Source organism: Gopherus flavomarginatus, chromosome 1 (genome assembly GCF_025201925.1).
Source record: "Gopherus flavomarginatus isolate rGopFla2 chromosome 1, rGopFla2.mat.asm, whole genome shotgun sequence".
Classification (NCBI taxonomy): Eukaryota; Metazoa; Chordata; order Testudines; family Testudinidae; genus Gopherus; species Gopherus flavomarginatus.
Genome location: NC_066617.1, coordinates 326,024,492 through 326,046,462, shown reverse-complemented (window position 1 = coordinate 326,046,462; position 21,971 = coordinate 326,024,492). Strand labels below are relative to the sequence as shown.

The following is a 21,971-nucleotide window of genomic DNA, read 5'->3' as shown; positions in this document are numbered from 1 at the left end:
AATAGGTCTCATCCTCTTGGGATGGTCCTTCTAGCTCAGAGTTAAGGCACATTGGGCAGATAGCGTAAGGAACCTTGCGCTTGGATGTCGTGCTGTACTTGATCGCTGAATAGAGGATTTTAATCTTCTGGGAAGTCATGCTGGTACCTTTCATATTTAACAAACCAAACAGGAAAACAATACATCCTTCCTACAAGAACTGAACTTTGATATGTTATGGAGTACTCCTTTCCATACATGACTGGCAAATATCAGTCCTTTATCATCTACTGTAGGTTTGGTGTTGTGTTCGTCCATAGAACAGGCACTAAAACAGTTTTCATCATGTGCTGTGTAAGGGCCTAAAGCTGCCAATGCCATACATTGGCCGTGAGTTAACTTTTAATTTAAAGATATATGTAAGTGAGCAAAGTGTAGAGATGTGGAATTACTGTACCAATTTGCTCACAAAGATCAGGAAAATGATTTTGTTCATAGAATATCAGAGTTGGAAGGGACCTCAGGAGGTCATCTAGTCCAAACCCCATGCTCTAAGCAGGACCAATCCCCAGACAGATCTTTACCCCAGTTCCCTAAATGGCCCCCTCAAGGATTGAACTCACAACCCTGGGCTTAGCAGGCCAATGCTCAAACCACTGAGCTATCCCTGCCTCTTGATTCAAGTCTTCACTGTTTGCTTTTATGCATATAATGAATGAAGCACATAGATGTTAAATAACAATTCCCTGAGAAACACTACAATCAGTGGTGGTTCCAGGCTCTAGCACACCAAGCGCGTGCCTGGGGCGGCAAGTTGCGGGGGGCGGCCTGCCGGTTGCGGTGAGGGCAGCAGTCAGGCTGCCTTTGGCGGCATGCCTGCAGGAGGTCTGCTGGTAACGCAGATTTGACAGCATGCCTGAGGGAGGTCTGCCAGTCCCGCAGTTTCAGCAGCAATTCGGCGAGGTATGCCGAAGGCACGGGACCGGTGGACCTCCTGCAAGCATGCTGCTGAATCTGCATTACCAGCAGACCTTTTGCAGGCGCACCACCGAAAGCTGCCTGACTGCTGTGCTTGAGGTGGCAAAATACATAGAGAGAGGTGGAGCACCAACCATGATTCTTTATTGCTGCAGCTGTGGGACAGTTCTATAATATGATTTATTATTATGAGCCTTAGTTGGTTTGTATCTGGAATAGAAGGATTCCATTCTCAGCATATACAGAGGACCTTTGCAAAAGCTCAGATATTCTGACTTTGCACAGGGGATGAAGATTATATGTAATATAATATTAGTGTTTATGGTACATGGGCAGAGATTTGTGGCAATTACCTACAGCACAGGACTAGAAATCAGGGTTCTTGTATCCTCTTCCTGTTCCTATGTCCTGTTTCTGGTTCTCTCACTGATTTTGTGTGACCTTGTGTAAGTCATTTAGATCCAGTTCCTCAAAGGTATGTATACGCCTTTCCTACTGAAATTTTTAATGGCCCAATCTTACTCTTCCTATCCAAATGATGCAGGCCGGATTATAATCAATAGGAGTTAGGCACTGTGACAGACCCAGACCAGTGGGGTGCAGGAGTCTGGTAGAGGGCAAATATACTGGTTGCTGGGTGAGTAGTTTTCTGTTCCCTGAGTGACCAGAGCAGGGTCTGCACTAGAGTAGTCAGGAACTTGCTAGAACCAATTAAGGCAGACAGGCTGATGAGAACACCTGCAGCCAATCAAGGCAGGCTAATCAGGGCACCTGGGTTTTAAAAGGAGCTCTCTCCAGTCAGATAGGGAGGAGCTGAGACTGTGTGTTGCTGGAGGACTAAGGAGTACAAGCATTATCAGACACCAGGAGGAAGGTCTTGTGGTGAGGATAAAGAAGGTGTTTGGAGGAGGCCTTGGGGAAGTAGCCCAGGGAGGTGTAGCTGTCACACAGCTGTTACAAGAGGCACTATAGACAGCTGCAAATCCACAGGGCTCTGGGCTGGAACCTGGAGTAGAGGGTGGGCCTGGGTTCCCCTCCCAACTCCTAATCAGACACAGGAGGAGTTGATCCAGACTGTGGGGGAGATCACTGAGGTGAGCAAATCTGCCAATAAGTGCAGGACCCACCAAGGTAGAGGAGGAACTTTGTCACAGCACCTAAATACCTTTGAGCATCTGTGTCCTGATCTCTCTGTGCCTCATTTAGGTGACCCTGCATATTATTATTTATTAAAATTTTGTTATTTATTAGTTTCTTATAATAAAAGAAGGCTACTCATTTCAAGACAGTAACCCAGCTGACATCTTCTGAGTAGGAAGAACAAGACCAGGGCAGAAAGGAACAAGTAAACATTGTGTCTGATCTTTCTTTTAAGAAGGAGAAAATTTAAGTAATTTTGCTTATAAAAGTGTTAAAAATTAAACAATAAATTTTTAAAAAATGAATTTAACTTCTGTTTAAGTGCAAGTTTTATTTCATGTACTTTTAAGAATTGTTTGCAAAGTATCTGCAATTTAATGTCTTTTTACTCACTGCAAAATATTATGCATCAAATGTTTTAGATTATTCTAGTTCATAGAAGCATAATTATATCTGCAACAACCTTTGAAAAATGTATTAAACTTCACCAGTGTTTAGCATTGCTGGTTTGCAAAGTAACCAGATCATATTCAAAGGAATCTAATTAAAGCAATTGTTTTCTGCAAACATTTGATGGTGCAGATTTTCAACAGGTCCTATGGGAAAGTATATGGTTTCTACCTATAAGTAATAACCATCTAAAGCAGCAGTTTTGCTTTTGTTTTTTATTTTGCAGAGATTTTCAAATTGCAGTTTTCTTCCAAACACCTCCAAAATGAAAGAACTTAATCAAACTGATTTTTTTTTTTTAATAAGGAAGTTGAAATTTTTTTTTGCAGTAGGATGAGGGGGAGGAAATGTTGTTGTTTAAACTGCAAAACTCTGTAAGCTTAATGTAGTCAGTTTCACTGTTGCAGAACTAAAAGCAGGGTATCTACCATATGGGAAAACAAAACCTCCCACAGCTAAATAAACTGTCTGACAATTTGAGCCCTGGTGCATGACAAGATTTTTATCTGCTTTTTCTTTTAGTATTGTTGCCTCTATGGACTTTCTCTTACATGAAATTTGATTCTGTAAGTTAGCTACCCATCTCTAGCAATTACAGATGGGCCTTAATTGTTAAATACAGATTCAGGTTGGGGTTTGGGGCCAGATTCACAAAGGTATTTAGACACCTAAAGATGCAGATAGGCACCTAGTGGGATTTGCAAAAGCACCTAAGCGAGTTAGGTACCTAACTCACATTGACTTTCAATGGGAGTTAGGTACCTAACTCACTTGGGCACGGCAGTAAATCTCACTGAGTGTCCATCTTCATCTTTGTGAATCTGGCCCTAGGACACTACATGCAAAAGTTGTGGGTCTTTGGACTTGGTTCAGGCTCATCCCTGCCATTTACAGGTTATGGAGGAAAACAGTGTTCCCTGGTGTTTTCAGACATTGTGTAAACTCTGCCACTAAGGGTATGTCTACAGTGCAGTTAAAAACCCGTGGCTGTTTTATGCCAGCTGGCTCAGGCAAAGAGGCCATATACTTGTGGTGTAGACATTTGGGCTCCGGCTGGAACCCAAACTGTTGGACCCTGCATAGTGAGAGGGTCCCAGAGCTCAGGCTCCAGGCTGAGCCTGAACATCTGCACCACTATTAAACAGCCCTGTGAGCCCAAGTCAGCTGGCATGGGCCAATCATGAGTGTCTAATTTCAGTGTAGATGTACCCTTAGTGTTCCGGACATGGGTACATGCTAGTGTTATGTCTTACATACACCGGACAATGGTGATCTCAAGTCTAACTCTTTATAATACCAGAAAACAACTGTGCACTCCCATTCCATCGGCACTCATGCAGCTCTAGTGCTTCCTTATTCATGAGCGATAGCACTATCTTCTGCTTCAGTCCATGGTTTTCAAAAGCAGGGGATACTTGGAATTCTGGATCTGACCTAGGTGTCCCTTGATCTTTCCTCTTCCTGTCTCTCTCTCTCTCTCTCTCTCTCTCTCTCTCTCTCGTTTACCCAACAACCGAGGAACAAACAATAGGATAGGGGATGGCAGCAGCAACCCAGGAAGAGCCGGATGGCTGGCCTCTTGTCTTCCCAAAGTTTAGGTGAGGATCTTGTATGTTCTGTTTGATGTAGGTGCACTCAGTACTGACTCTGCCCATTATCAGCCTCTGGTTCAGAAGCCTCACTGTGCACCCAGAGTTAATGACACAAATGGCAAAATCTGAGGAGGGCTGTACAAAGAGCTTGTGCAATTAAAGCTGCCATTTCTGTAGTGCATGGAATACCACTCAACTGCAGCAGCCTGTCTGCCATATGTGGTCATACACTACAATACAGATGAGGAGAAAGAAAGCATGATTGCCACTTTCAGAAAGTAATGAGGTCATGGATTTTTCTCAGTGCTTTGATTGGTGCTTTGGTCCAGACAGTGGCTGAAGACTCATTATTTTCCCTCTGAGATCATCCAAATTAATATAGGGGAAGGAGGAAGATAACTATAGTACTTTGCGCATATTGTAACACAGGGAGTCAGTGGCACAGCCAGGATTAGAATACAGGTCTCCTGATCCCACTCTGAAGTCAGTGCGCTATAGCAACATTTTCCTATCTGTGATCTAGCAGCGTATCTCTTGTGTTCCTTCCGAAAAAGTAGTGAAAAAGAAACATCATGGTGATGGTGAGGTGCCTGACAGAAAGTACAGTTTATGGAAACTTCATTATGAGTAGCTGTCTCAAAAGATGGAATTAATAAAACAGTTAATTATCTGAAATGCATTTGTGTGCTCTCTACCCCACCACCCTTTATGTCCCAGGACATCCAGTCTGCCAGCTCCCTTGCCCATAATAATGTAACATCCCAGCATGCACTATTCTGCCTCACCATGCCAAAGAGTGAAAAGAGACACGTGCGTGTTTGCTGTGTGATCTAGCAGGGTTCTGTGTTTGCTGACATCAGCATCGTTCTGGGAGCTGGCAGGCAGGAACAGGACTGGATATTACTGACCTAAAATGCTGACAGTTGTTAAGGTTGCTGCTTGGCCCCTGTGTTAGTGCGGTGAGATGGGGCCACCAGCACACAGTGCTAAAACTGATGGAATTTAATTATCTCCATTGGCAGGTCACCTTTACCAATGTCACATCCTTTTAGCTGTACCCTTTTCCCACGTCTTAAAATAAGGGATAGAAAACTCTTTGCCAATTCTCCTGATTATCCCAATTTTTGATTATCCAATCTGGCCCTTGTCCCCATTAGATAGGATAAATGGGGTTCCAGTGCAAATTTAAAGCACATTCAAAAATCCACCACAAGAGGGGGAGGTTGCGCACTTTGAATAAGTGACACTGGTACTCTCCGTAAAATATAGTTAGTTGTTAATACATGTTTTTATTTTTTCATAAAAAGCAAAAAACTAAAGATTCTCTTTAAAAATGCAAATTCTGCATTTTTCCTCATTTTTGGGTGGCTAATGGATATCTAGGATCCCCGCTGATCTCCTATTCTGTCAGAAATTCCCATCCATATCCCCAGAAGATGCATACAGTAGCTACTTCTCTTTCTTTGTAGTTAATAAAAGTAAACATTCTCACCTTCACCACATCTGTTTCTGAAAATATCTCATCAGACATTTCATCATGATGGTAATAACTTGAGGGTGCTTCTTGTCAATTTGATCATTGTAGCAGAGTGGATCTCTGCTCCTGCCCTGAAGGGGTTAAAAACAGCCCAGGGAAGGGGCTGGGGCTGGAGAAAGCAGCCTTTAAGCTGGGCTGATTGGGGAAGTGGCTGCAGCTGGGGCCATGCCCCAAACTGAGCCACAGGGCCTAATAAGAAGGCCAGGGAGCCAGAAGCAGAAAGAGTCTCTCTCTGACTGGAGAGAGAGACAGGCCTGACTGCTTAGGAACTCACCTGGGGGACTTAAAGGAAGGCAGGGTTGGGGGGAAAAAGCCTTGGGAGCTGGGAAGCCCTAGGCCAGCAACTCCCCAGGCTGCAGGGCCTAATTCTAGGTCTGCAAGGTACTGGCTTGCAGAGGGGCAGCCGGAGGGTGGGTACAGGCAGCCAGGCCAAAACCTCTTTGCCTATGATGAGTGGCTGATACTGCAGTCTGCCCCAGGGCATGGGGCTAGACAATGACTGGGCAGTAGCCAATACTGAAGCAAAGTGGGGATAGTGGGGTGGGGTTCCCCTGGGAGGCGGGAGACCCAGTTAAAGGGGCACCGAGGTCCAGGGAGGGGCCCGGGGCCAGTAGAGGATAGGTGGATCACCGGCTTGCAGAGGGTGCTCCGTAGCTGGAATTGAGTTAATTCCCCGAAGCAACCAGCAGGAGGCGCTGCGGGGGTGAGTCCACACATTTACAATCATGATCATGTATTGGACTGAATAAATTCCTTGGGAAGGATTTTCAAAAGTGATCAGTATGTTTTGGTGCTTCAATTTTTGGGTGCCCAACTTGAGATACTTTAAAGAAGCCAGATTTTCAGAGGGTGGGTACTGAACACTTTCTAAAAATCTTTTCCTTCTTCCATATGGCTTAAAAACAGTAATGTTAGATGATACAAGTCTAGGTTAGTGATCCAATTGATTGTCTCTGGTGACACAAAGTGGATGGCAGAGATACCACCAAGGTCTGATCATTTCTGGAGGAGGTAGGTGCATCTGCTGTGTGGTATGTGGATGCGGTTCAAAGTGAACCATATTTTCCATGGGAGGGAAAAGCCACTGGGTTCTTTACTTGGGTTCTCCATTAGATGTTTGACCTGAATGTTGGCATCCTTCTATCTTGCTTGCAACTGGGGTAGGTAATGACAATGTTATCATGGTTGAATGCACAACTACAAAATCGAGAATAACTGACTGCGTGGTAGTACTGCTGAAAAGGAGCTGGGTCATAAATTGAATATGAGTTAATGTGATGCAGTTGCAAAAAAGGTTAATATTCTGGATTGTATTAACAGGGATGTCGTATGTAAGAAACAGCAGGTAATTGTCCTGCTCTACTCACTGGGTGAAGCCTCAGCCGGAGCACTGTGTCCAGTTCTGTGTGCCATGCTTTAGGAAAGATGTGGACAAATTGGAGGGAGTCCAGAGCAGAGCAACAAAAATGATAAAAGGTTTAGAAAACCTGACCCCTGAGGAAAGGTTAAATGGGTATATTTAGTCTTGAGAAAAGAAGACTGAGAGGGGACTCAAATATGTTCAGGGCTGTAAAAGAGGACTGTGGTCAGTTGTTCTCCATGTCCACTGAAGGTAGGACAAGAAGTAAGGGGCTTAATTGCAACAAGGGAATTTTAGATTAAATGTTAGGAAACATTTTCCAACTATGATAGTAGTTAAGCTCTGGAATAGGCTTCCAAGGGTGGTTGTGGAATCCCTGTCGCTGGGGGGGGGTGGGGTTATGGAAGGTTAGACAAACATCTATTAGGGTAGGGTTAGGTTTATTTTATTCTGCCTCAGTGCAGGGGACTGGACTTGATGACCTCTCAAAGTCCTTTCCAGCCCTGCATTTCTATGATTCTGCACTTTTATGATCTGTCTGGTATGGACTACAGCACAACCAGTGTCATCTGAACGTCACTCAGCAACATCCCAAGTAGAACAGCAGTGGGAATAGTTTCTAAAAAGCAGGCCCCTTTACAAAATGCGTACATTCTGTTAAATGTGCCACTTGAAATTTAAAGCTCTTCTGTAAAGTATTGTGACTTTTATTACATGCCATTGTTTTGCCAGTTATGTAAATGAGCCCAAATTAAATGTGTTATATAACTCTGCTTTACAATCAGCAAGTTGTATGCATCTCTGCCACCAAAGTACATAGAAATTTTACCAAGTAATGAAATACTGACCTTGGTCAGCAATGTTTGTAACAAATACATAAGAAGGACATTGGAGATGGCCCAAGCCACAAAATTTGGATCGAAATTTCAAAAACTCAGTGCCCCAAAAGCCTGCAGCTTGTTTAGGTTGAGGTTTGGTTTTAGACCCATCTGCCATGGGGTATAGACCCCATTGTACCACAGCCACCAAGAGGTTAACAAGTAGGCTAACTGTTTCCTTAGCTGCTGGTAATTGCTGGGTCAGCAACTGCTGGGCGATTAGAAGGCTGCAGATTTGGATTGCTTGGTAAAATAGACTCCAGCAAACAATGTGATTTAAAATGGCTCAGTGTAAATGTATACATCTAGGAACAAAGAATGTAGGCCATACTTACACAACAGTAAGTTGGGTGGGTGGGTAATGAACTGAACATGAGCTCCTAGTGCGATGCTGTGGCCAAAGGGGCTAATGCGAGCCTTGGATGCATAAATGGGGGCCTCTTGAGTAGGAGTAGAAAGGTTATTTTACCTCCGTATTTGGCACTGGTGCAACCACTGCTGAAATACTGTGTCCAGTTGTGGTATCCACAATTCAAGGACATTGATAAATTGGAGAGGGTTCAGAGAAGAGCCACAAGAATGATTAAAGGGTTAGTAAACAGGCCGTATACTGATAGGCTCAAGATTGAAGGGGTGACTTGATACTGTCTGTTAGTAATTACATGGAGAAGAAATACTTAATAATGAGCTCTTCAATCTAGCAGAGAAAGGTGTAACAGGATCCAATGGCTGGAAGTTGAAGCTAAATACATTCAGACTAGAAATAAAATGTACATTTTTAGCTGTGAGAGCAGGGCTGGCTCTAGCCATTTCACCGCCCCAAGCACGGCGGCACGCCGTGAAGGGGTGCTCTGCCACTCGCCTGTCCCGCAGCTCTGGTGGATCTCCCGCAGACTTGGCTGCGGAGGACCCGCTGGTCCCACGGCTCCGGTGAACCTCCCGCAGGCGTGCCTGTGGATGCTCCACTGGAGCAGTGGAACCAGCGGACCCTCCACAGGCACACCTGCAGGAGGTCCACCGGAGCCACCTGCCGCCCTCCTGGCAACTAGCAGAGCGCCCCCTGCGGCATGCCGCCCCAAGCACGTGCTTGGCATGCTGGGGCCTGGAGCCGGCCCTGTGTGAGAGTAGTTGACCACTGGAACAAATTACCAAGGGTAGTGGTGGATTCTCCATCACTGGCAATTTTTAAATCAAGACTGGATGCTTTTCTAAAAGATCTGCCCTAAGAATTATTTTGGGGAAGTTCTGTGTAGGACGACCGGATATCCCAATTTTAGAGGGACAGTCCCAGTATTTGGGGCTTTGTCTTATATAGATGCCTGTTACCCCTCCACCCCCGTCACGATTTTTCACCCTTGCTATCTGGTCACCCTAGTTCTGTGGCCTGTGCCATCCAGAAGGTGAGACTAGATGATCACAGTGGTCCCTTCTGGCCTTGGAATCTATGGATCTGTGATCAAAGGAGAGGAGTGGCTGACAGAGTGACCGAGAGACTACTCAGATGAGACTCTTTCACTAGTAGACTGTCAGGAAGCAGCTAGGAAGTCAGAGAGGGAGAATCAGAGAATATGAGCCTGGAAACGCCTCCAGAGAAGCACAGTAGGAAGCAGCCCTAGGAGGTAGCAATGGAATGTAACGAACTGGTCCCAGCTGCTGAACACAGATTGCCTGGCTGGACCCCAGAGGAGTGGACAGGCCTTGTTTCCATATGATCCCTAGCCAAGGGGATAGGTACCCCCCATTGGAGCGAAAGGGGTCAGGATGCTGCAGGGGCCTGATATTATCAACTTTTCATTAGGGTCATTGGGCTCCTTTTCTTTCCGACTCTATTGCCCTGGAAGAAAACAGAGTGTAAATGACCCAGCTAGATAGAGGGAAGCTACCCATCATAGGGCCAAATGACTTGTTGCTGGAGTGGGGAAACTGAGGCCGAGTTGCCTTTGTACTACCCACAACCATAAGGGAGGTGCTGGCTGGCAAAGGCACTGTTGACCTGAATTTATGGGCTTGTTTACTATGGCTTGCCACTAGTCTGATCAGAAATTTTAGGTTCTTGTCCCAATTCAGGCTACAGGGTTAGAGAACACAGAGAGTTCAATGTCGTGAGAGGACTCTCAGGTTGTGCAGCAAGGATACTTGCACTCAGGGGCGGCTCCAGGCATCAGCACGCCAAGCACGTGCCTGGGGCGGCAAGCCATGGGGGGTGCTCTGCTGGTTGCCACGAGGGCGGCAGGCAGGTTGCCTTCGGTGGCTTGCCTGCGGAGGGTCCGCTGGTCCTGCAGCTTCGGCGGACCTCCCACAGGCGTGCCTGTGGAGGATCCGCGGGACCGGTGGACCTCCCACAAGCAAGCTGCCGAAGGCAGCCTGCCTGCCGTGCTTGGGGCAGCAAAATGCTTAGAGCCGCCCCTGCTTACACTGAGGATAATACTAAATTGATAAGATCTTTAGTAACATAAATGAAAGAACAATAAATGCTATTGAACACAGAGTCACAAAGAAGTAATACAATTCTATGACCCCTGGCGGTAACATCTCTATTCTAAAAGACTACTTAAGCTAGCATGCGCACACCCTTCTCTGAGGACCAGCTCAGAGGACCAGCTTCATATCTGGCATGCCCGAACCTTGAGTGTTGAGTAGCTAGGCTGTATTGAAAAGCTGAGCTGATAGCTTGATAGAAGATAGGAAAAAAGTGACCACCTTGCCCTTTTTATAGGGTCCTACACTGCGTTAATCCTGGCCCAACCTACCATGCCCAAATCTTATTTCCTCACCCAAATAAATCTTCGGGTACACTTACTCTAGATTAACATGTTCTGACATATATTCTTATGTATTAATATCGATTATCTCATTTCCAAAACCATTACCCTTGGCCTTACTTCTGACTTCCACGTTCTGCAGTGCGCCCTGCGGATACCAGTCTGCTCCAGACCTAAGGTGAACAGATTCAGTTCTTTGTTCAGTTCCCCATGCATTTCCCCAAAGTAAAGGGGGGCGACTGGTAAGCCATTTATTTATGCCAAAGGTTGCAAACACTCATACTGACTTGCTCTAGCTAATCATACAGGATATAGGCCTGTAGGTTGCTTGTGTTACAGCCATGAATAACCATGATTAACTATTATAAATAGTATATACTGGAATTCAACATAAGCAAAACTCTAGAAAATAAGATCGCTCAGTAATACTAGGATATGATAACAAAATAATCAAACCAATAAAGAAAACATATTATGCAATATAGCAAGCTAGCAAACTGGCTTTATGGGCTACAGCATCCCTAGGCACCATCTATATCAGTGGTTCTCAAACTTTTGTACTGGTGACCCCTTTCACATAGCAAGCCTCTGAGTGTGACCCCCTCTTACCAATTAAAAATACTTTAACACCATTATAAATGCTGGAGGCAAAGTGGGGTTTGGAGTGAAGTCTGACAGCTCGCAACACCCCAAGTAAAAACCTGGTGACCCCCTGAGGGATCCCGACCCCCAGTTTGAGAACCCCTGATCTATATGGAGCTAACATAATCATTATGTCTGCTTATACCATTCTCATTACTGAAGTATTTGAGAGCTTTACAATTTCCATCAAAGAAAAACCTCAATCCTGCAAGATGGTCTGCGCAGGTGCAGAGGTCCACCTGCACAAACCAAGCTGAAGGATCAGCAACTGTACAGTTGAGGTTTTTCCTTCTTTTTTTGTTGGGAAAGCCAAATAAATTATATAAACATACACTTCTAAAATAGAAATAGAGTAACTGAAAGTGTTTCTCTTCTTGTATTTATTGCATTTCAATGGTTTAGAAACACACCAGACTTTTCAGATTAAACTATGATATGTTTTTATTAATGTGAGGACAAGGTCAGATTTCTAGTTGTTCAGGAGCCCCAACTGGGCCTAAATTTTCAAAAAACTGAGCTCCAATTTAGGAACCAAAATTAGCACTAGGTTTTCAACAGCATTCAGCACCCTGTTGTGACACCATGTGCTGACTGAGAGCTTTTGAAAATTTGGTTACTTATTTGGTGCCTAAATAGGTTGAGCTCTTTTGAAAATCAGATTCCAATTTTCAGTGTTGTGCTCTTTTAAAATTCTGACCTGTGTGTGTGTGTGTGTAAACAAACAATACACTACAGTCATCAATTGTACAGTTCATTGGTAAAATATGTTAGTGCAGTTTAATATGGAACAAACATACACTTCAAAGTCAGTAAAATAAAGTGCAATAATAAAAACATTTTCAATTAGGTTAAAAAAATACTGTGAATATCAGTCTTCATGCCTCTTGCTTTGAACTGATCATGTGCTAAGATTGGAAATCTGTCACCTCGTCCCTACTGTCAACGATCCATTACACAGTTGGCCTGATGCATTGTGGGATTTATACCTTTTTCTGAAATCTCAGATGTTGGCTGCCAGCAAAGGCAAATTAGCTGGACTAATAATCTGTTCTATAATCGTAATCTTGTTCCAGCATAGTAACCCTTATGGACCAGTATGCATTCATATTATGTTTCTTGATCAATTATATAGCTTCAGATCAAATGGAACAGTATGAAAGTGGATATGTAAAAGCAATTGTATGCATCAATAATTAAACAACTGAAAAGAAGACTGCTAAATTAATGCAATATGAAAGTGAACTGACACATTATGCAGCTTATCATTAAAGTATACAAATTGATTGCCAAGGTATATGGAAGAAATCACAAGTAAAGAAGGCAGTTTAATAATTAAAGTATGGGAAAATGAGCTAAGCTAGTGAAATATGTTGCTTGTGGTTTTGTTTTAAATGTCACTGGCTTATTCACAATGGTTTAGGGATTTTCCCGCTCAGACTATTACTCAGAGCACCAGACATTGACTCTAAGTTATCATAACATCTTTTCTGTAATCTTTGAAACCTTATTATGTTGTTCCTAGTGACCATCGTTACTGGATAAGAAGTATTTTCCTTCCCATTGAGTTATGCAGCATATCACAGTACAACCATTTATTGTTCTCTGATGTGGTCTCAATGGTTTGAGTCTTGCTTTTTGCATTTTCATATCTGCACGGTTTGACACTGTTATTTACTTGTGAAGAAGTCTCAAAGGACATCATGGTTCTGGTCCAGTAACACTGCAGACATACCTTTCATTGGTAGGAGAAGGCTAGATTTTCCAAAGCTAACCACTATTATTCTCCTTGTAATTATTTGCAGGTACAATTTAGGTCAGTGAAGCATCTTTACCCCTGGTCTACACTGGGGGGAGAGGAGGGGAGATTGATCTAAGTTACGCAACTTCAGCTACATGAATAATGTAGCTGAATTCGATGTACATAGACCTATGCACCACAGTGTCTTCACTGCAGTGAGTCGACGGTTGCTGCTCCCCCATCGACTCTGCCTGTGCCTCTCGCGGTGGTGGAGTACAGAAGTCGACGGGAGAGCGCTTGGGTTCGATTTATTACGTCTTGACAAGACATGATAAATTGACCCCCACTGAATCGATCACTGACTGCCAATCCAGTGGGTAGTATAGACATACTCTAAGTACCAGACTGGGTCTGTAAATTAAGTGCTTAAATGACTTGAGCTACACCCAAAAATAATCATAGATGCAAAATTGCACTTACAAATATTTGTTGTAGCAAAACTGTGGGCACCAAAGGGTAACCTGGTAAAGCCCAGATCGAAAATCAGGCCAAAATGTTGCAGGTGAATCTTCATCTTTAAATCATTCTGATCATGATTTTTCTCTGCTTTCTATAGCCATCTCTGCCCCGACCGGCTGTCTGTATTTGAGCAAGTCACTTGACCCCTTTGTGCCTAATTTTCCCTATTTGTAAAGTACTTTGAGATATATGGATGACAAGTGCTATATAAGTGCTAAGTAGTGTTACTATTTATTATGTAGTATCCTGCCTATAGACATACTTATTATTGGTTTTAAACTTACATCAAGGAGTGTCTGAAATGTTAATACAGAAAGGTCTCGGCTACTGCTCTGGATGAATGTGAGAGCGTCACTGAACATGCATGTATGCAGACGCGTTCTCTGTGTTTCCCTCTTGGGTGTGAGTATAGCTGCAGTAGGTAACTAACATTTCCCAGCTCATTGCCAAAACAGTTTGATGCTTGACCTACTGTGAAGATCCGGAAACGTACGCCTTTTAAGAGTCTTCACGTTGCAGCTCATGAGACACTGAGCCATAGAAGAGGACTGGCTCCAAATGCTCTTGTACCTTCTCATGTTTTTTTATCAATAAAACACAAAAGTTCAAAATATTGCTAGAAACAGGCCTCTTTTTGACAGCGCCTGCCCTTCTTCTCTGACAGAAAGAGACTGTAGGACACTGACAAATATAGATAAAGAAGGCTGTCACTATGCTAGCCCACTTGCCATTGGCCAGTCTTGCATGCAAAAGCTTCTGTGTCAAAATCTTCTGCACTGTTTACCGTTCAAGAATGGAACTCTTCTCAGACTTAGGTGTGCACAAAGCGCCATGTTCCCTTGGTAAAATGATTGAATTTCTTTCAAGATAAGCAAAGGATTTTAAAAAAATCCCAGTGACTATTTTGCCTAAAAAATGTATGTAACTATTGGTGCTTTTTATGTAACTATTGGTGCTTTTTAATTTTTTTCATTTGGTATTTGGTAACTTAAAAAAATAAAGGAACTACTGGTATGTGCAAAAAAAACCTGCCACTTTTAAAGACTGGTTAGATTTCTGTTAATCTGCTAACTGTGCTGCCAGAATGAGGGCAGGGAGCTGTGAGGCACACAGCCTGTTATCTGTGTATCAGGCTGGGAACCTGTTTTTGATTCACTGTTTCATTTAAATCCCTAGCCTACACTATATTTGGCCCACCTCTGGCCTTTTCATATAGCCACATGCACTGCACTGTAGAAAGATGGATGAGGTGCAGCCATGACTCCCCAGATGGCTCATAAATCTGTTCATCTTCCACATGTTTTTCCACAGAAAGGGAAGAAGGAATCCTTAGAGATCAATGACTTGCAGTAAGGAGTCAATAACCAGGAGTGTAGCAAAAGGCCCTTAGCCACTCAGCAGGTTGTTAATGCTCAGAAAGTGTTCTCCCGCAAGATCATCATGCTGGTCTATAATTAAGAACAATATATGTGTATTTGTTTCTTTTATAGCACCCACGAGATGTACCAGGTGCTTCATAGAAGAGCTTAGAATCTAAGGCCATGTCTACACTAGCACTTATGTCAGCAAAACTTTTGTTGCTCAGGGGTGTGAAAAAGCCACCCTCCTGAGTGACATAAATTTTTCCAGCATAATCTGCACAGTGCTATGTCGGCAGGAGAGCATCTCCTGCCAACATAGCTACTGCCACTCACTGAGCTGTTTTTATTATGTCGACGGGAGAGCTCAGCTGTATCGGTACAGCAGTTCCACTGTAAGCTTGTAAGTATAGACATGGCTTAAGTTTTACACATGACACAACAATTGAGGGCAAAGTATAAAGAGGAGTGGGCAAGGAAGGAGGGAGCTTACAGTAATGTGATCCCATGGAACACCCTTCATGCATCTGCACATCTTGCTGTTTCTGTATATTCTTTTTAGTAAAAAAAAAATAAGGAATAGGAAGATTTTAAGAGAGCAAATAATATTGAGCCACTCGTGGGCCATAGATGGAAATGTGCTGTCATGGCTGACTAAAAGTTCTTAGGTGAGGAGTCATCACATTATCTAATTTGCTTCTGCGAGGTAAGTGGCTGCACTGAGTTAAATGAAACTATTATTCTCCTCTCAGGAGGTGAGGAGTAGTGGGGTTTAATTTACTCTCTGCTTAGAATGTTAGCTTAAAAGAAAAGAAACATTCTGGAAAAATATGTAGCAAGCTGGAATTCCAGCCCTGCTGCTTGAATAATTCAATGAGGGCCCAATCCTGTCCCCAGAGGCATCAGTGGGAACTGCCTTGAGATTATGTAAACATACGTGTGTCTGTGTGCACACGTATTCCCACACGCATTCACATGTGTATAGACTTCATATTTGGGTGAACAGCAAGATGAGATGTATTGTTCCTTAAGTAAAACAATGACCTCAGCGTGGTACATTGGATCTATAAATCTTGCCATTCAACTTGACATCCTCAAGAATTCAATATCTCCTTATTAAAAGATGAATAACGGAACAAATAATTAATTAAAAAAATTCTGAGTATTTGTTCCTCTTCTGTTCTGTTAATCTGCACAACCATTTATGTGACAGGAAATGTCCATAGGCATTAACACCACTCTCCAGGTACTGGGCATTTCTGGATACCTGGTATATGATCACATCAAATTTCAGGTGGCTTTCTATTCAGCCTGTAATTATCCTTTAGTTATTGGCCCTGCACTGTTGTGTTTCAAAGGAAAAGGCTTTTTGTTGCCAGCTGCACTTCATACTAAAAAACCTGAATATATATAAATAAATAAATTGTCATGCAAGATCCCGCTCAGAATAGATTATATCGCTTCCCCTGGCACCTCATGCTTCAGACAGAAGAATTGCTTCTGTGCTGGAAGCTAGCCAGATTTCTAAATTGAAATATTCTCTGTATAATAAATTTCACATAAGAGAATAACAGGCATATGAGGCTTCAGTAAAAGGACATTTCAGCTGTATATCTCTGCAAATAACAATAAATATTTCCTCTTGAGGTAATTCCTATACTTAAAAGAAATCATCCCAAATCAGCTAGGTGAGCACATTTCAAAGAACAGTTAATAATTTTAGCAGCATGTGGTTAAATGATTAAATGAGAGCATGCCCAATAAAATATCACTAACGTCCAGGAGAGCCTTCGGCATGCACACATTGTGTGCAGTGGACAATACACAGGTTGGGCCAAATTTCCCGGTGGTGTAACTTCATTGAAGTGAGTGGAGTTCTACCAGCAGAGAATTAGCTCCATAATCTTTAACATTTGTTAAACTGGTGAAAATTTCCTGTAATTCTGAAGCAACATAACTGTATAATGTATTAGGGATATTATGTGCATGGATGATACATGCTTGTGTTTTTTCTGCTCCCATTCAGATACATTAGATGGTTTAATTTGAATTTGTAAAGTAGCTTGTTATTTTAGTAAAGGTCAAATGTGTTTGTAGTATGCAGTGTAGTTTCAGGATGTTAAAGAGAAAGGTGGGTGAGGTGATATCTTATATTGGTGAGAGAGACCAGCTTTCAAGCCACACAGACTTCTTCTGCCTTTCCCAGACCTGAAGAAGAGCTCGGCATGGATCGAAAGCTTGTCTCTCTCACCAACAGAAGTTGGTCCAATAAAAGATATTACCTCACCCACCTTGTCTTTTAAATGTGTGTGTAGCAATTCATGTAGACTTTAGGCACACTCCTTTAACTTAAGACGTGCATGCAAGCCACCTTAAAGGGACAGCAAACCTTAAGGTATTTTTTCAAAGCTGGGTGATACAGGTTTTCCTTTTATCAGAAAAGTGCTTTTCTTTTTGAAACATGCACCTTTTGTATAACAGATCCTAAGATGTTCAGAAAGAAAATGAAGAGTCTCTTTATGCATGAATAAGAAGCCTACATCTTAAAAAGACTGAAGACTTTGGCATGCTAGCTATTTTAATAATGTTATCATTTCCCTACAGGCCATACCTAAATAGCATTTGATTCCTCTCTGTTTAAAATAATGAAAATAAAAATTATAGCCTTTCTGTGAAATTCTGTGTCTTTTTTGCCAGTGTCTATGCTCAGTTTTCAAGCAAATGCTTCATATTCCTGCAGATGTTCAAGTCCAAACATGTGGTAATCTCTCACTCCACTTTGGCTTTCTACTTAATAGATAAGAAGACACTCCACTATTACTTTTTTAAATGTCGGGAAAAAAAACTGATTTCCTTATATCTGCAAGGAGTCTAGGATGTGATTATTTCTTAGGTGGCAAATACAGGAAAGCCAAATGAATACGTATAGGGGTTTTGAAAGCTCTGTATCAAATGGAAACCTTGGCAACTTTAGATTAAATATGAGAATGTGATTGAAAAGGATGTGCTGATTAAAGCAGATTTTTCTTTTCATGTTATCATTCAAATTTCTGGATAAGATCAGAAGAATTGATTGTAACAAACCCTTGCTGATTAAGGACTCGATTTTGCAAGGTTCTAAGCCTTCTGGATCTGATCTTACATACCAGAGGCACTGCTTACTAACGTTGGTGGCTCCATGCCCAGCAGTCAAGCAAAAATGCTTACAGTAGTAAGCATTAAGGAGGCCAGTAGTAAGTGCTATCTGAATAGGCCCTAAAAGCAGCCTAGACTTAACATAATAGAAATTCAGTATTGGGAATCCTTTACCTGTGAATAACTGGTTGCACTGGGAGAAATATATATGTAACAGAGCCATTACTCCTCTGAGTAATGAGGAGAATATGCCTTTATAGGTTATAACTGTAAATATGAGTTCAGTCTATGCTCCAGAACTTACATACATTTTTTATGAAGTTATAATTAGTGCAATTTTGGCCTCCTGCAGGTTCAAACTTTGGCAATGAAGAGCAAACCCCTCCTAAGGCATCTGTGCTTTCTAAAGATTTACCCAAGGGGACCAGTAGGACTGCACTGCAGGTATCAACCAGCTCAGCAACTCCCCGCAGGAGTTTACTTCCAGCACCGAAAACTACCGTAACACCTGCTGGTAAGTTTTTCAAGCTTGTGTGTTCAAGTCGCCATCTGCATTATCCAAGTTATGTTTAAATAATATTACTAATATACTTTATTTTTTATGTGGTTACCTTTCACATGGCTCTGAGACGTCACCAAAACTGATCTGATTTTGATTCCATTTGCCACTAAGGTTCCATGGTCTATTTGAACCATAGTCAGTCAGGGGCGGCTCTAGGTATTTTGCTGCCCCAAGCATGGCAGGCAGGTTGTCTTCGGCGGCTTGCCTGCGGGAGGTCCCCGGTCCCGCAGATTGGCGGCACGCCTGCAGGAGGTCCACCGAAGCCGCGGGACCAGCGGACCCTCCACAGGCATGCCACCGAAGGCAACCTGCCTGCCACCCTTGTGGCAACCGGCAGAGTGCCCCCCGTGGCTTGCCACCCAGGCACGCGCTTGGCATGCTGGTGCCTGGAGCTGCCCCTGCTGTCAGTGACACATGGGTAGTCTCATTTTGCAAACTTAAGAATGTCTGGAGTTAAAAGCGTTCAATGCTGCTGGCTGCACAGATTTGCTGTGTACAGTATTCATGTTCATTAAAATACTCACAAAATGGCCTTTTGAAAACATGAAATCTCTCCAGAGACTGAACGCTTCCTTTGAGAAGAGAATTCATTGTGAAGTATAGTTCCAAGGACAAGAACATGGCATTCCAGAACCAAGGAACTCATGATATTTTCACTTGAGGGCGGGAAAGAAAAGAAGAAAGCAACCAGGGTAAAAAGTCCTGGGAATTCTGGTTCCAAATCCTCCCAGTAACTAAACCCTCCTTCAAATCCATCAAGACTGATTTCTTCAGATAGGCCTACAACAATTCCCGAACATTACTGGCCTTAACCCAGAAGAATTTAATGAGTGAAGAGGGAATGAGCAGAAGTGCGTGTTCTTAAAATATAATTTCTTTAAATGTAAATGTGAATTAAATGTTTGATCTGGTATCAAAACACTCAAAGCAGGAATTAGCCATTTTTTAGAAATAAAAAAGAAAAGGCACAATCGTCTTTATCGAAGTGTTTGTTCTACCATATGCTGTCAGCTTTCCAATGAAATAATCCATGTATTACTGTAACACTGAGGGCTCATCTTTTTTTAACTCAAAAGCATCAATATTTTTGCATAATAAAATGGGGAAAAAAATTGCCACGGTTCATACAATGACTTCACTGGGACTCCTTGCATAGAAAGGAGCTGCTCAGTGGGTGTATGAGTGAAAGAATCCGACCCTATGTGATTAACTTTTAAGATTATGATGTGCTTACTCATGCTGAATAGTACCTTACTTCATGAGTAACCCCCTAAAGTCAGTGGGATTATAAACAGAGTAAATGTATCAGAATCTGGCCTTAAATGATTCACATTTCTAGGCAAATAAACTGAGGGGGCGGGTAAGTGTATACTCACTAGTAACATTTTCTTGTTGTTTAACTAACTCACAGGCAGATTTTTCTTTTTCTTTAGTCTTTGTTCATCTAAGTGTTTCATATTAAGTTGCAGCTAGTACAGAGATCTTCTTGAGATGAACCTATTTCTCATCTTTCTGAAAGTATCTCCGCAGAGAGACTAGCCCTGAAATACCTTACTCACAGGAGTAATCTTTGCTCCTGGGACAATAATACCAATGAAGCAGCATGTCAGAATGAGAATTTGCAGGCTCTGGGTCATATTTTGTAATTTTGAGGATGTATTTGATTCAAACCATTATGAGGGTGTAGCTGAGTCAAAATAACCCCAAATTTATGGCAATTAACAAATATATATGGACAGACCAGGCCTGGAGTTTTCAGCATCTTTATAGCAAAAGGTTCCTCAGGGGTGAAAGCAAACTTAATGTTCCAGCGAGTTAAATGTTCTTAGGATGGTGTATTTTGATGGTTAATGCAGCTAATGTGAGCTAACTCCACTCGAAGTGTACTGGATTTATCCTACAGTCAACTGGACAAAAGAAGTCTTTCTCCAAAGCCAAGCAGTTTTTCAGAGCAGCTTGCAATTGCTCACACCAAATTGGAAACTGGAGGTGGGAGATTCTCTAATGGGTCCCATGCACACTCTCTCTCTCTCCTGCCTCTGCGTCTGGACAGATCATACTTCTCATTGGCCAATGCACTCTTGTCCCTTGAACTTACTGGTTTCCCTGTTGTCTCCCAAGGAGAAGATGCCTCACTGACTTCCCACTGTTGGGCTCCCCCCTCTGCAAAGACTCTCCATTGACCTTCTGATGCCTCTGCTTCTTCCTTCTCTAAACATTGCCTGCTGCTATATTACAGGATCCCTTAAGCCTACCCACGTCACAACCTCTTCATCCTCTCAGGTGTTGCTCCTCTTGATACGTGCTGGGTAGTTGCTTGTAGAGTCAAATGCACAAGGCAATGCACAGATCCAAGACATCTGCTCGGCTACATAACACTGATGCTGAGTTGACTGAAGTCACAACAAAGTTTTCTTGCCACCATTAAGCCCAAAACATTGTCACCCAAACAGACAAGGGTTCAGTTATGGCAAACAAGAGTAGAGAATGACCCTCTAGCGCTAGCCTGTGTGCTCTGGCTCTCACCAGTCAAGCACCTACCACCCAGTGCAGATCAACCCTGGACTTCCCTTAATCAATAGCCCACTGGAGTTGGCCCAGTCTAGAGAAGTGATGATTCTTGTGGCTGCGGCAGAGAGCCTCAGAATACGAAGCCTCTCCTGTGATGCCAGCTGCTTGAATGTGAATGCTCTTCCAGTGACCTGGCGGAGTGCAATGATTAGGCAGTGGCATGCGTATGGATGTGTCAGAAAGCAGTATGAAGACATGACAAGACGAATCCCTAAACCTGACTCCCTGTTATCTGTCTGCTTGGAATGAACATTGGCTCAGAAGGACAAAATGAGCATTGCCCATTTGGTATTTTCCTTCAGGACATATGGCTTGGTTGGGCCATCTCTTTAATGACACAATCTTATATAAGAGCTGAATATTATAATCCATCATGGCTAAAATAGGAAATATTCTGTATGCATGTGAGAATGTCCATTTCGCCTTGATTAGTGATAACGGTTTAGGCCCAATAGCAGAGAATGTTAAATATATTAGAATCCCTGTCCTACAGAGCTTGGCCCTGATTCAGCAAAGCAGTTAAACATCTACTTATGTCCAATTGGAATCAATATTACTTAAGCACATGCTTAAAGATAAGCAGGTCGTGAAGTAATTTGACTATTCAAGGCATTTGAGATTATATGTGAAAAATTCAGTGGCGCACCAACCAGTTCACCCAATTTGTGTCTCTGATGGAAACACAAGATTTTTGGTGAAGTTGTATCTTTTATTGGAGAAAACCTTTGTTCATGAGAGAGAGAAGCTTTCCAGATTACACAGAGCTCTGG

General features: G+C 42.7%; 1 protein-coding gene across 1 annotated transcript in view; it reads left to right on the top strand.

Annotated features, from left to right (window-relative positions):
- LOC127043793 (microtubule-associated tumor suppressor candidate 2-like) overlaps positions 1 to 21,971 on the top strand; it is a 388,941-nt gene that overhangs the window by 341,112 nt on the left and 25,858 nt on the right. Inside the window, exon 6 of the mRNA XM_050937930.1 lies at positions 18,421 to 18,582. Within this exon, the coding sequence (XP_050793887.1) occupies positions 18,421 to 18,582 (162 nt within the window). The remainder of the gene's footprint in view (positions 1 to 18,420; positions 18,583 to 21,971) is intronic.